The following is a 14517-nucleotide window of genomic DNA, read 5'->3' as shown; positions in this document are numbered from 1 at the left end:
GGACTGTAATTCAGCCCTTGAGCCAAAAGTACAAGGAAACAAGTTCAAACATCACAAAAGAAGAAAACCAGAGCAAAAATGTTTTGGCTAGAAGTCAGGACCACAAAATATCCTTTCAACAGAACTATCATCCATTGGTGTATGTACTGAATACAGATCTGAGAGAGTATATTTGTGGAGTTCTTTATTAACAACAAGGGGGAAGGAATTCAAGCCAAAGTAGGGAAAGAACAGGTAAAAGATTATATAAATTAGATGTATTCAAGTTGACAGACCCTGGTGAAATTCATGCTAGGGTACTTAAGGAACTAGCTGAAGCAATATTGGAAGCATTAGCATTATCTTTATGAACTCATGGAGGGTGAGAGAGATCCCAAAGAAAAGGGCAAACATAACCTATCTTTAAATGCACACTGAAGAGAACCTGGTTTACAGACCAATCAATGGCAGCATTACAGACCAATCAACATGATTTTGATATCTGATTAGGCAGCTGGGAGGATCCGTGTGAGAGTGTCATGAGTAGCAGTGTTATAATATGAGGTGTCCTATCATGTGCAGTCATTACAGATGATGAGGGGGTGCAGCAGAACCCTGTTCTTCCAACCTTCCATTTTGCAGCTTTCCATGTTAACTTAACAACCAGCGCACACAGGGGCCAGAAGTAGGCGATTCTTCCTGTGGCCACTAGATGGCGATGCAGCCTCGCATGTCTCCATTCTCTTGATTAGGGATGTTCGGGTACAGTCGAGTAAACGATTAAGCCTGGGGTTATCGGTTAATCCTATGGACTACATGTACCCTCCCCCTTGCTGCCTCTGTATCAGGTGGGGGGGGGGGAGGTGGAGCGGGAGCCAGTTGCCCACGAGGAGCTGGCTTTAAGCAGGCTCTCCCACAAGCACCAGAGCTGCCTGCCTGGCGATGCCCCTCTCCTCCAGCTGGGGCCTCTGGTAGGCAGCAGCACGGAGGTGAAGGGGGCAAGCTGGAGCTGATATGTGTGGGGAGCCAGGTTTCAAGCGGCTCCTCATGTATGCCAGCTCCAGGGCTTGCCTGCTCCCCCTCTGTTGCCTCCTATCAGAGAGGGCAGGGGAGGCTGCCGCAAAGCAGCCTTTGCTTATGGAGAGCCTCATCTGAGCTCCCCGTAAACAGAGGCTGGCCTGCAGCAGCAGCCCCTGGCTGTGGGAGGTTTGAGGCTCCCTGTGGACAGAGGCTGGTCTGCATCCCACGAAGCAGCCTCTGTCTGTGGCAAATCTGGGCTCACCGCGGACAGAGGCTGGTCCATAGTAGGGATGTAATAGAGTAGTCAATTAACTGATTAACCAATAAGCAAAAGCTTATTGGTTAATACTATAGACTACACGCATTTCCCTCCCCTCCCGCCAGTAAATTTTTTATCAAGCTGGCCAGCACCTAGCTCAGTCCCAGCTTGCACTGGGTTCAGGACCTACCCCCACTGGCACTCTGCATTTAAAGTGCATTAGAAGCCAGGTGGGCAGGTAGCCTGGCTCAGTTTGGGCTCATGCTGGGTCCGGGAGCTCAGACCCTCCCCTGAGACAGGAGCTGCTGCCACCCTGTGCTGCTCCCTCTGCATCAGAGGCAGTAATGCAGGGCAGCAGGCAGCTGGTCTGCATAGGGAGCTGATTTTTAAACTGGATCCCCTCATGGACCAGCTGCCACCTGGTACACAGGCAGCAGCGTGGGGTGACAGAGGTCTCCTGAGAGAGGGGCCAGAGCACACTGGCGACCACCCCGCCCCAGGGACTATCAAATAGTTGTGTAACTGCTAAGATTTCATGCAGTTACACGACTATTCAAGTACATCTCTAGACCTGATCATCCAAGTTTTGATGATTTGATCTGGCCCTGGTCCCAATTCGATGTGACAAATGGGGCTCTGCTGTGTGATAGTTGGAACAGTCAATTTTATTATCATTAAATAAATCATTGAGAGGAGCAACTCCTTAGGCTGGGGCAGGCAAGATTCGGCCTGCCAAGCCTTTCAGTCTGGCCTATGGCCACCCTACCCAGGGCCCTCAGGCAGGGAGCTGTCCAGGGGCTCAGAGTGGCTGCTCCATCTGCCTCTCTGCATGGGGGGAGAGGGCACCTTTGCGCACTGTCCCACCCCCCAACACAATCATTCAGCTCCCACTGGATGGTTCCCATTGGCTGTCCCTTCCTCCTTATCACAATCTCTCAACTCCCATTTGCCGGAACCAGCCAATGGGAGTTGAGAGATTGTGCTGGGGGGAGAGGCAGTGCCTACTGCTAACCTATTGAGAAAATGCAGGACCTGTAAAGCCTAGAAAACAATGTTTAATTGGGGAAAAGATCCATGGGAGACCTAGCAAGTCTTCCTCATTCTAAGAGTATGTGGGAGCAAAGTGGTTTATAATCCTCAGTACCCTTGGGAAACATCATAGTGGGTGCAAAATCAGTTGAAAGACTGTATTCAAGGAGTAGTTAATCAATGGTCTGCTGTCAAATCGGGGGGTGGGGGGGGGGGGGGGGAGAAGGGGCATATCTAGTGGAGTTCTGCAGGAGTGTGTCCTAAGTCTACTAGTTTATATTTTCATTAATGGCTTGGATAATGAAGTAAAGAGTATGCTCCTACAATTTGTGGATGAAACCAGAGTGGAAGTGTTGCAAGTATTTTGAAGAACAGGATTAAAATTTGAAAAGACTGTGGCAAATTGGAGAACTGGTATGAAACCAACAAGATGAAATTCAACAAAGACAAGTGCAAAGTAGTGCACATAGGAAAAAAAATATATGCACAACAACAAAGTGGGGAATAGCTGGCTAGGTGACAAAACAGTTGAAAAGGATTGGGGGAGCTCTAATGGATCATAAATTGAATATCAGTCAACAATGTAATGTAGTTGCAAAAAAGACTAATATAATTCTGCAGTGTATTAATAGTACTGTCATATGTAAGACATAGGAGGTAACTGTCCCTCTTCACTTGGCATTGATGAGGCAGTTTGAGTACTGTGTCCAGTTCTGGGTACCATACTTTAAGAAAGATGTAGACAAGTTGGAGACAGTCCAGAGGAGAGCAATCAAAATAATCAAGGTTTAGAAAACCTGATCTGTGAGGAGAGGTTAAAATAACTGGGTATATTTAGTCCGGAGAAAAGAAAAGAGGGGAGAAGGCTCTGATAATAGTCTTCAAAATATATTAAGGGCCTATATAATGAGGATGGTTCTCCAAGTCCAATGTAGGTTGAACAAGAAGTAATTGGCTTAATCTGCAGCAAGGGAGATTTAGGTTAGATATCAGGAAAAACTTTCTAGCTATGAGGAGAGACAGAATAGGCTTCCAAGGGAGATTATGGAATGCCCATCATTAGATGTTTTAAAGAAAGGTAGGAAAACAACCTGTCAGGTATGGTCTAAGGTTTGATCCTCCCTCTCAGTGCAGGCAACTGGATTAGATGGCCTCTCGATGTCCATAGGTCCATTCCAACCCTATATTTCTCTGACTATATATAAAGAAGATGAATGATTTGGGACTTATCCATATAAACAGTTACAGTCCAATATGGCAAGTTGTGATGTAACCTTACCATGCACTAATTTTTGAAGGGAGGCCACGTCACAAATTTTGGAAGTGGCCACAGGCCAACCCAGAAGGGGTGGGGTGAAAACTACCCTGCTGGGAGCTTTGCTTGGCCTGGGGTCCCTGCCCCCTGGTTTCTAACCAATAGAAGGGACCTGGAGCAATTGGGAGGGTGCTGGGGGCGAGCCTCCTCCCAGAGTTGTCTGGGGTGGAGACTTAAAATTCACATAACATGGCTGGCAGCTCCTGGCCCTGCTGCCAACCTATTGCCTGGCAATTCCCAGCAGGTACAAGCCCTTTGAATAGAAGCAGCTGAAAGGGCTCCCACCTCCTGGGCAGCTCCCAGGCAATGGGCCAGTGGGACCAAGAGCTGCAAGCCCTTTCAATTGCTCCTGTTTAAAGAGCTTTGGTGTCTACACAGCACCAAATTTTGAAATAATGCACTATTTTGAGACATCCCTTAACCCTCATGGAACGAGTGTTACAGGGATGCCAAAATAGCATGTCTGTTATTTTGAGACCTATCTTGAAATAGCAGATGTGTTCAAAAGATGTGGGGTAGCTATTCTGGGATACTTCCAGTATCCTGAAATAGCCCTCTGTGTAGACGTACCCTTGATGTCCAGAGCTTGCTGCATTTTTCTTAAGCCAATGGTCCAAATAATGTATGCATTAATAGATTATGGATGTGAATGATCAGTATATTAAACATCTCCAACTTATTTTAATATTAAGAGTCCCCCACAAAAAACATTGCCAAAACGATAATCTTTGCTAAAGGATACCTATATGCTAAGTTTGAAATTTAAACACAAAACTGTTTTTGAGTTCTCTCTCTCTCTCTCTCTCTTTCTTTTTTTTTTTTTAAAGCATCTGATACGTGTCTTCACTGGCCAAAAAACATTTTCATTCGTGCTCATTTGCCAAATGCCTCAATGAACTCCCAATAAACTTTCCAAAAAATATTCACTGCTAGGTTGAGAATAAGCACAAGAAATTACAGTTCAAACTATAATTAATGAGAAAGTTATACATGTCTGAAAAAAGGGATTTAGGATGGCAGCTCAGCCTTAATTTCTATTGCATAGAATAAGAATATGAAGCAGATTTAAATCTCTGTTTTGGGTAAGATATTTGAAAGTGTTCAATGTTGGCATCACTCTTGTCTCACTGGAGTCACTGCTTTACCACAGGAGTGGAGTTAGATGAGTACTTTTGAAAATTCCGTACGTGAAAAACTCAACTCTGTATGTGAAAAAAATGGTTATTTACCTTTTGTAACTGCTGCTCTATGACATGTGTTGATCAAGTCCATTCCAAATATACGTGCCTATGCGGTGTGCATAATCATTGGAAGGTTTTTCCAGAGCAGTATCTGTCAAGATGGCAGTGCAGCTCCCTGGAGTGGTACGTTCATGGCCATGTATATAGTCCCCAGCAACCAGTTGCATCTTCAATTCCTTCTTGGCTGGATACTCCAACAGAGGGGGAAACAGGCGAGTCTTGGAATGAACATGAGCAACACATCTCCAAGAATAATAGCTACAAAAGTAAATAACTATTTTTTTTCAAGTGGTTGCTCATATCATTTCCAAGTCGGTGACTACCAAGCAGTTCTCCAGAGAAATTCATCAAGTTGCAGACTAAAGCACTGCTCTACCAAATATGGTATCACCCCTAACCTGGCGTGATGGCATCGTGTGACATAAAGCTGTGGATAGATGACTATGTTGCCACTCTACCGATGTCCTGAATAGGGATACTGCAGATGGCGTCTGTGCTCTTGCTGAGTGTTCCTGCAATGCTGGGGCTGGTATCATAGCCAGGCTGTAGCACATTCTGATGCAGGTTGTGATCCAAGAAGAAATTTGTTGGGATGACAACAAAAAGTTGCATTGATTTACTGAACAGTTTTGTTTACTTGATGTAAAAAGTCAGGGCACGTCTAACATCCAGGGAATGGACCAATCCTGTCACTGGGATGTGGCTTCAGGAAGAACACTGGCAGGAAGATGTCCTGATTTGCATGGAACTTTGATACTACCTTTGGAAGAAAGGCTGGAATGCAGCTGCAACTGAAACTTGTCCTTATAGAAAACGGTATAAGGAGTTTGATTATTAACACTTTGCGCTCCAAAACCCTTCTGGCGGAAATTATGACCATGAGGAACCCTACCTTCCAAGAGAGATAGAGCTAAGAGTAAGTTGCTAGAGGCCTGAAAGGGGGGGCGGTATCTCATAAGCCTGGAGAGGACCAGGCTGAGGTCCTACAGGAGGATCATTTGCCAGATCTATGGATACGGCATGTCTAGCTCCTTAAGGAAGTGTCCAACAATGGGATTACCAAATCACTGCATCTGGGTGGAAAGTGTAAATAGCAGCCAGGTGCATGGAGATTGACAAGACTGCCAGCCTCTTTTGCTTCAAGTAAATAGTCCAATATAAAGGGGATTGATGATTGCAGCAAGAACTGAATAGAGATCCCATTTCCACTTGGCCACTTAGTGGCATGAAAGGATTGTTTTCTACTGCCAAGAAGAACCCCCCTAACTAAATTAGAACACTGGAGTTCTAAGGAGTTCAACCATGGAGTGCCCATGCTGTGAGGTGGAGAGACTCCAGATTGGGGTGCTGCAGGTGGCCACGATCCCGTATGATGAAGTCTAGAATCATGGGCACAAACATGGACATATCCAGTGTGAGATCTAACAACATTGGCAGGGCCACTCCAATGTTGGCAGGGCCACACTAGTGCTATGAGAATCAGCAGTGCCTCATCCTGCCAGATCTTGAGAAGGACCTTGTGCATGAGAGGAAAGAGTGAGAACATGTACAGCAGTGTGCTTGCACATAAGAGGCGAAAGGCATTTGCAACTGAGCCAAGGTTGTGGATCAGGCAGAAACAGAACCTCTGGCACTTTCTGTTGGTCTGTGTCCTGAACAGATCTATCTGGGAAGGGCACCACCTCTTGAAGATACTGCTGATTATGTCTGGGTGCAGAGACCATTCATGGCCATGAAAAGACTGCTAAGGCAATCAGCTACTTCGTTTTGTGAGCCCAGTGAGTAAACCACTTCTAACTGTATTGTGAGGGTGATGCAGAAATCCCAATTGGAGTAGTTTTAGGCAAATGCTCACTGTCATGATGGGGAAGTGATAGAGACCTTTGATGATGGCACTTAGGATCAGAAAACGAGAGTGGGCAGAGGTGCCCTGCTTTGGGTAGAGTCCAAGAGTGCCCCAATAAATTCTGTTCTCTGAGTGGGGATCACAATCCAATTTACTATGTTGAGGATGAGACCGAGTCTGAGAAACACTGCATGCACAATGTTTATGTATTCCTCCACCTGGGCTCAAGATCAGCTCTTGACGAGCCAGTCATCTAAGTATGGGAAGACTTGCACCCATTGTCTGCAAAGAAAGTCTGCCTCGACCACCATGCTCTTGGTGCTGCTGATAGTCCAAATGAGGGGACCATGAACTGATAGTGCTGGTCGCTGACCACAAATCACAGAAACCATCTCTGGGAAGGGATTATGGAGACACGGAAGTATGTGTTTTTCAAGTCGAGGACAACATACTGGTCCCCTAGATCCAGAGAGGGAACTATAGAAGCCAGGGAGACCATATGGAACTTCAATTTCTCCATTAATCTGTTGTGATTTTGCAGGTCTAGAGTAGGCCTCAGCCACCCTTGGCCTTGGGGATTAGGAATAATGGGAGTACAACCCTCTAACCCTGAACTCCAGAAGAAACTCCTCTACTGCCATGAACAATAGGAGTGTAACCAGGCATGACTCACCTCCATGGGTGCCTCCTGCTAGTCACTCAGGAATTAGCTCATTCAGCCCTGGAGTGCCCCCTTTAAGCTGGTGTCTCACCTATTTTTTCCCTCCACCTATGGGTACTGCCCTATCATAGTGCTCCAACTCTGGGGTCCTTCCCCTCTGGTAACTTCCAACTCATCATAGTGGGTTGGGTAAGAGGGCCTCCATGGGCTGGATCTGGCTCGCCAAGTGGGTTATCTGGCCTGTGGAGGTCCTGCCGCTCCCCTGTCCCCAGGTCAATCAGGGCCTAGAGACAGGGGAGCGTGCAGCGCTTAGAGTCAACAGCTGGCCCCTGGTGGTTGACTCTAAGCACCTCACGCTGGAGGGCAGGGAGCGAGAAACTTCATGCTTCCCCAGCCCCCAGGCGCACGCTCCTTGCAGGGCAGGAGGAGACTTTGCGCACTCCTCTTGTGCCCAAGCCCTGACTGGCCTGGGGGTGAGGAGAGTGCATAAAGTCTCCTCCCACCCTTCAATGAGCTCAGCACTTAGAGTCAACTACCAGCTGCTGTTCAGCTAGCAGGCGACTCAAAGCACGGCGCGCTCCCTTGCAGGGCAGGGCAGACTTCGTGTGCTCCCCCAACCCTCTGGTTCAGTTTGACCTGAGGGCAGGGGTGGGAGTGAACTCTTGTCCCAATGTCAGGGGTGCGGGTGCCTAAAGGGAATTGCTAGCTGTTCAGAACAGCTGTCTGTTCTCTCTGGGGGGAGGCAGGGGCAAAGACTTCACAGGGTCTGTGGGCAGGGAAGCATGGAAGTGTTCTGGTCCTGCCCCTTCCGGTGGCCTGGGGCCACTTCAAAATTTTCTCAAGTGGCTCCCCAGTAAAAAATGATTGCCAACCCCTGCCCTGTGCCCACCTTGCCTCAGTGACCCACTGCCAGTCTTCAGCTAGCCCCTTACCTCAGGGGCAAACTGCAGTCTGAAATGGCTACTCATCATTGGCAAGGGGGTGTGGACTTACTGCCTTTGCTTACCTGGGCTGTTCCTGAATGAATTGGGGGTGAGGGGAAAGAGGAGGGAAGGGAGCTTCAACCCTCCCCGCTCTCTCTACAAGGCACATATGGGGTGGGAGGCTCAGGGCTCGGGCAAGACTCGGACAGTGAGAGTAGGTGTGGAATGTGCCCACAGCCAATCCCTTTTATCTACCTGGTGAGTCTGTCTCTTTTCTGTATGGTTTTATGAGAAGAAATCCCATCCCAGGCACATCCCATTATCCTGGCACAACCAAACCCTGACCTTGCTTTAAGTTATAATAAGAGGAAGCTGAGTACCGACTTTGGTGGTCCTAGCTCTTACAGTTTAGGAGGAGTTCTTGAATAAACAGACAGATGGACACACAGACAGACAGTCTCAAATATATAGTAGGTTTACAGACAGAGAAGGAAGATCATCGGGAAGCACTTCCAAATGCGAGAGAGAAAGCTACTCCAATGACTGTAACTGGTGGTAAGAAGGAACTGAAGAGGCAATGGGTCAGCAGGGACCTATAATACATGGCCATGAAGACTCCACTCCAGGAGGCTCCACAGCCAACGTGACTGCTAGGGAAAAGCCTTCCAAAGATTGTGCACGCAGTGCAGTGCACTTGGAATTGACATGAGTAAGTACTCAAAGAACATATACATCTATGTATCGAAGGCAGATTTATATCAGGCAGATTTATATCTGCTTAATCGCATGATGGCAAGGTTTTAACTCTGTCAGCATTGCATACCTTAGTCCATCTTTTTATAATATAGCCTTTGACAAAATACCAAGCAAAACAGAATCCTTTGTTCTGTTGTTTGCATATATAAGTCTCATGATGTCATTAGGCCCATTTAATGTGAGCTCATGTTTACCTGCATAAAACTCTCTATGTATTTCACAGACAAGGCATTACAAATACATGATATAACTGTAGCTAAACATACTGAAAATTAACTTCAATATACTGGCAGCTAGAAAGTCTGTGAATCACTATACAAGATATGTCTATTTCCACATATCTGTTCTACTGTGTGTGTTTGCTACAAGAATGTATAGAGTAAATGTCAAGAGTGCATTCTTTCTCCTGGCTATATGCTTAATCTACTCCAGCTGTCTGAGTAAGCAGAATTTGATGGTCTTAGATAAAGAGAGCTTTGTGTAAACATTAACTCTAAGAAGAGACGATGAGATGCCGGAAGCTCCAATATAATGGCTTCATTTCACTCCCATGCCTCATCCCTTCCTTCATTTTCATTCTTGCAACTCACTGAATAAAGAAAAATCAAAACGCAGCAAGTTCCCATTTCCTGATGACACAGATATTGATGGTCCAGAAAGAAATTGTCTGGAGATGTGAGAAAAAAATAAACATGGAAGTTCATGGGGCACAAAGGAGTCTTAACACAATTTCTGATGTGAGCATAAGGTATTAGGTCACTATTTTAAAAATAGGTGTCTAAAGTTAGACTCCCAAGTATTTTGGCACTTAAGAAAGAGTCTTGATTTTCAAAATTGCTGAGCACGCAGCAGCTCATTTTAGATGCCTAATTATGAATTTAGGAGACTAACTGTAGGCATCAATTTTTTAACAATCCTGGCTTTCATATCTAATAGGGATGTTAAATTTAGATTAATTGGCTAATTGATTTGATTAAATGATAAGGGCGCCTCCGCCTTTGAAGTGCAGCAACAGTTTCAGGGCTGTTGCTATACTTCAAAGGCAAAAGTGCTGCGGGGACCATGGGGTCAGCGGGGGCCTCAAGCAGTCCCCCACTGGCCCCATGCTCCCTGTGGCATTTCAAAGTGGTAGTGCTGCATGGAGCCTGGGATCAGCAGAGGAGTTTCAAAGAGCCTGCAGAGCCATAGAGCCTAGGCTGCACTCGACGTTTCAAAGCGGCAGATCCCAGCCTCCACATGATGCTGCTGCATTGAAACACTGTGGGCTGCACGTGGCGTTTCAACGTGGCAGTGCTGTGTGGAGTCCAGGGTCTAGCCCCAGGTTCCATCTAGCATTGTTGCTTTGAAGCATCCCTCATCTTCCCCCCCACTTGCTGCCTCTCTCTGATAGAGGCAGCAAGGTGGGGGAAGTGACTAGTTGACTGGTGTGTTGACTATCCGATAAGCATTTGTTTATTGGATAGTCGACTAGTCTTTCACATCCCTAATGCCTAAGCATTAATATTGCTTGGCAAACCCACACCTTCACATACTGCGATGAGCACATCAGACATGCCTTCATTAACCACCCTCAATTTGATATTCCAAGTTTTCCAAAGATATTCTTTTGAATTTCTGAATTATGTGCATATAGTGCTTAGCACAATGAGGCTCCAGTTTTGTGTGGTGGCTCTAGGTTCTGTAATAATAAAAACACAGTATGTATAGTATTAGAATATGTAGCTACAGAGAAATGAGTATACAAATACTGTACATATTCATGGGGTAAAATGCTGGTTCCTAAGAATAAATTTGTTCTGTAATTTACAATGTAAATATGCTATCAGCTACAAAATATTTAAGATTCATGGGATTAGATTAGATTATTAAAAAGGTGGTTAAAATACTTTACTAAGTAAAAGTGACTTTTCACAGTGTTCTATCCTAGAGAATTAAAGTTTAGATAATATACAGGTGAACAGAATGGCTCTTATCGAGTAATTATATTATCCAAGGCCAAGTGAATGCAATAGGCCCTCAGTTGCAACAAATACTGTAAAACAAGTACAATACCTAATAAAGGTTAAATTGCTATTGTTTTAAAAGGTAACGGTCTCGCAGTCGGCTGCAAAATAAGCCTCTTCTAGCTGCATTCACCTCTCATAGATTCACTTCACAGCATGTCTGTCACATTAGCAAGACCTGTATAAGCACTTCAGAAGTTCTACTAGTGATGGACCCGGAGAGGGGCTCACCTGTTCCTGGGTCATCTTCTGCAGCTCTTTCTCCCAAGCTGCCTGGTCATCATCCATGTGGTAGGAAGCAGGTGGGGTAAGTCCACGCAAAATCAGGGGGTCACGGTCATGGCAGAGGGCTGTCAGGTGTCCAATGTACAACTTCAATTTGCTGCGATTCTGGTCAAGTTCTAAAAGGGGCTGAATTATCTGAGATAAGAAAACAGGAACAGTCAGGGTTGGCCTGAGATCCAAGCACCTGAGAAGTCAAAGACCAATCCATAAGTTATGAATCTCAACAACCAATAATATGTAAAAGCTCAAAGAACACTGAACAAAGTCCCCAAACCCTTCTGTCCTATAAACTCTATTACACTACACTAAAGTAGGATGAAATGGAGCACTGGGAGGGCATAGTCCTGCTGGCTGTCTTGTTAGTATGAAAAGTAGAGACAATGAGAACTGAAACAGTATTAATTATATAGTTTTAGTGTGTGTGTTGTACATACTCCCTACTTTAATTTTTTAAAGTTAATTTTCTTTTGGGGTAAAAGGTGCCAGATTGATAGACCTGGAGAATGAAGTCCTGTATTAGTCACAGAACAGATTGTCTGTCCACAACAAAGGAAACATCAGTACAAATTCTCCTCCCATGTGTGTAAAGCAACATGTACCATCCTATTCTGAAGGGATCTCGTCTAATGATGCCAATTAGCATGAACTGAAAAGTGAAGTTTCTGAAATACAGACACGTCTACATTAGAAACTTTATGCACACACTGTGTCAAGTACATAGCCCACCAAACAGTCTTGAGATGGTGATGACATTCAGTCATTACAGGAGCAAACCTTAATGTGATGATCTAAAAATGCAGTGCTCTAACAAGTAGTTTTATTTTAGTTAATATAAATCTAATCTATGTCTTTGGAATCATCCAGTCACTTCTCTGAAGTCACTGTTTACCAAAAAGTAGAGAATGAAGAGAGAAGTGAAGATGAATAAATGCACAACCGTTCACTGTGTTTAAACTAGAATACTAGTTTGAACTGTTCTAGGTATTTACAAAGGTATGTTTAAAATTTAAACATGCAGAATTCTAGCTTTGTGGAATGTGGCCAATCAAAAATTAAGGAAGCAGAAGGGCCAGGCTGTGCACCTCCTCTCAAAGAAATGAGGTGCTGAAGCTGTATCTGCTGACATGCACCAGCTGTGAGAGTTGCAAAGCCTCGCCAGAATGCTGGCAACTGTCAAATGTTCCCATTTAGACAAGGCAGGGGCTGCACCTGTTGCCTGTCAGCAGGATCAGGGTGTCTTTTCAATGGGACACCTCTGACCCTGCTAATGAATGAGAAGCGTGATAATCTTTGAGTCAACAGAAACAGGGTGCTGGTATTATTTTCAACAAAGACAGAATCCTACCCCTCTAACCAGGCTGTTCTGACTCACTTCTTTTGTTGCCAACACTGAATGGATTAAGTTCTGTGGAGTGAGAGGAGCTGAGAGCAACAGCTAAGTAGTTAATGAGTGTAAAAAATCCTTTTTCTTATGAGGACACAGAAGCACCCAGGAACCTAGAGCAGAATGTTAGGGTCAGCAGCATTTTAACACTTCATAGGAAATAATTTGGGAGAAACCCTAGATGACAAGCAGAGAAATAGAAAGATAGGCGAGAGGGAGGCTGGACAAGAAGGCTAGATACTAGGAAATCTTTTGAGGATGATATGACAAGCCAGAAGCCAGGAAAGCTAAAATGATGAACATTTATCTCATGTTCATGCTTTTGCATCTTGCGCACAGAGGATACAACATTAAGCAAACTATAAAATGGGGAACATAAGGTTCTATGGGAACCCCCTATCTGCCAATCTGGGGTAACATTTATTATAAGTGTATATATGTGTACATAATTTATAGTTGTGGTATTGCAACACTGCAAGTTACAACAGGATTGGACTAAACCACCCTTGTACAGAGCAGTGGGAAGATATAATCCAGTAGCAACATAATTCTTCAGGTTTTTCTTCCTTGTCCAAATACAACTGAATTTCAGTCAATTGCACATCTATTAGATTTGGCTATTTAGTGAACACCTGACATAGCAGTATTTCATCCCCCCAATTTCTTCTAATTTAGATCTTCCCTACTATTTCCTACTAAAAGCCCTCGTCTGAAATTAATTGCCTTTCCTAATATGGCTGACTTGAGGCATCTGATTCTCTTGATGTCGTCCATTATCTTTGTTGCTCTTCTCTTCATCTACAGGTCAAGGTACAATGGAGACATCATTTCCTACAAAATAATTACTTATAGAAATATTGACATGAACAAGCTAATGTCTAATGACTGGGTGTTTAATAAACTTCCTAACCACCTTGTGTTCTCTTTCAGATAACAGATTCTATTAGTCATGCATGGGATGTGTGGTTTTCAAGTTGACAAGTCAGTGTTGTAGATCTATCTATCTAACTATTACTATTTAGTAGACCCCTGGGTGATAAGGAAGTAGCAGGATTATCCCACTGATTATTAAAATGGATTTTAGTACAGAAACAGAACTTGATTTCTCAGGGAGAAGATTCTTTGAAAAGCAGAGTACATTCTGACTGTTCACTCATCTGCTTACTTTGGGAAGAGGTGTCCCACCTTTGTGGAGATTAGCCATATGAGGCGTGTGAAAGTTCTTAACTAACAGAGCTCCCGGAGTTGTTCACAGAGCAATCATTTCTCCCCATTGAGCTCATTAAATCCTGCCAGTCAAGTAAGAAATGCCTTTATCTCTGCGTTCCTCCCATATCTAATTTGAGCCAGACACTTTAGCAAAAGGGACTGTACTTCCCACACAGCAGAGCTGCCACTATCTTATCTCAAGAGGGTGCAAGAGCACTTGCTAAGTGGAAAGGCAGAGCAACACTGGATTCACAAATCAGGTCACATTTCTGCATTCAGCCATAGAGCTTTCTAGGGAAACACTAGATGACCGGTCTTCCCTAAAGGCATGGAAATATTGTCCAAAACAGCCAGTCTTCAATAAGTATAGTATACTTCAAACATTGTCATCAGACCACAGAGTAGAATCTGTTTAACAATTCTTTTACACACAGTCACACAATTTATCCTCAAGATCAAAATACTGTTCTTGCATAGTTAAGGTTGAAAATCTATTCTGCTTACCGCAAAAACGTATTACAATGTAAGTGAAGACATTAAATGCCTGAAAAATCTGAAGTAAGAGCAAACTATCTTCAAGTTATCAGCTGATAAAGAAATGTAGGCA

The 14517-nt window shown here is 44.4% G+C and overlaps 1 protein-coding gene and 1 long non-coding RNA gene across 8 annotated transcripts in view; one reads left to right on the top strand and one right to left on the bottom strand.

The window, feature by feature from the left end:
* The window catches only part of ERC1 (ELKS/RAB6-interacting/CAST family member 1), a 507898-nt gene that overhangs the window by 19653 nt on the left and 473728 nt on the right, over positions 1–14517 (bottom strand). For 5 of the 7 annotated variants that reach the window (XM_075941054.1, XM_075941075.1, XM_075941087.1 and 2 more), the window contains one exon: positions 11264–11452. In XM_075941054.1, coding sequence (XP_075797169.1) covers positions 11264–11452 — 189 coding nt within the window. Of the gene's footprint in view, positions 1–11263; positions 11453–14517 lie in introns of those variants that run through there. The other 2 variants (XM_075941081.1, XM_075941103.1) reach the window with 1 other exon arrangement.
* Positions 1–14517, top strand: part of LOC142831292 (uncharacterized) — a 128774-nt gene that overhangs the window by 56370 nt on the left and 57887 nt on the right. The window lies entirely within an intron of this gene.

Source organism: Pelodiscus sinensis, chromosome 1 (genome assembly GCF_049634645.1).
Source record: "Pelodiscus sinensis isolate JC-2024 chromosome 1, ASM4963464v1, whole genome shotgun sequence".
NCBI lineage: Eukaryota > Metazoa > Chordata > Testudines > Trionychidae > Pelodiscus > Pelodiscus sinensis.
The sequence above is the reverse complement of the archived record's forward strand: the minus strand, read 5'-3'. Positions and strand labels throughout refer to the sequence as shown.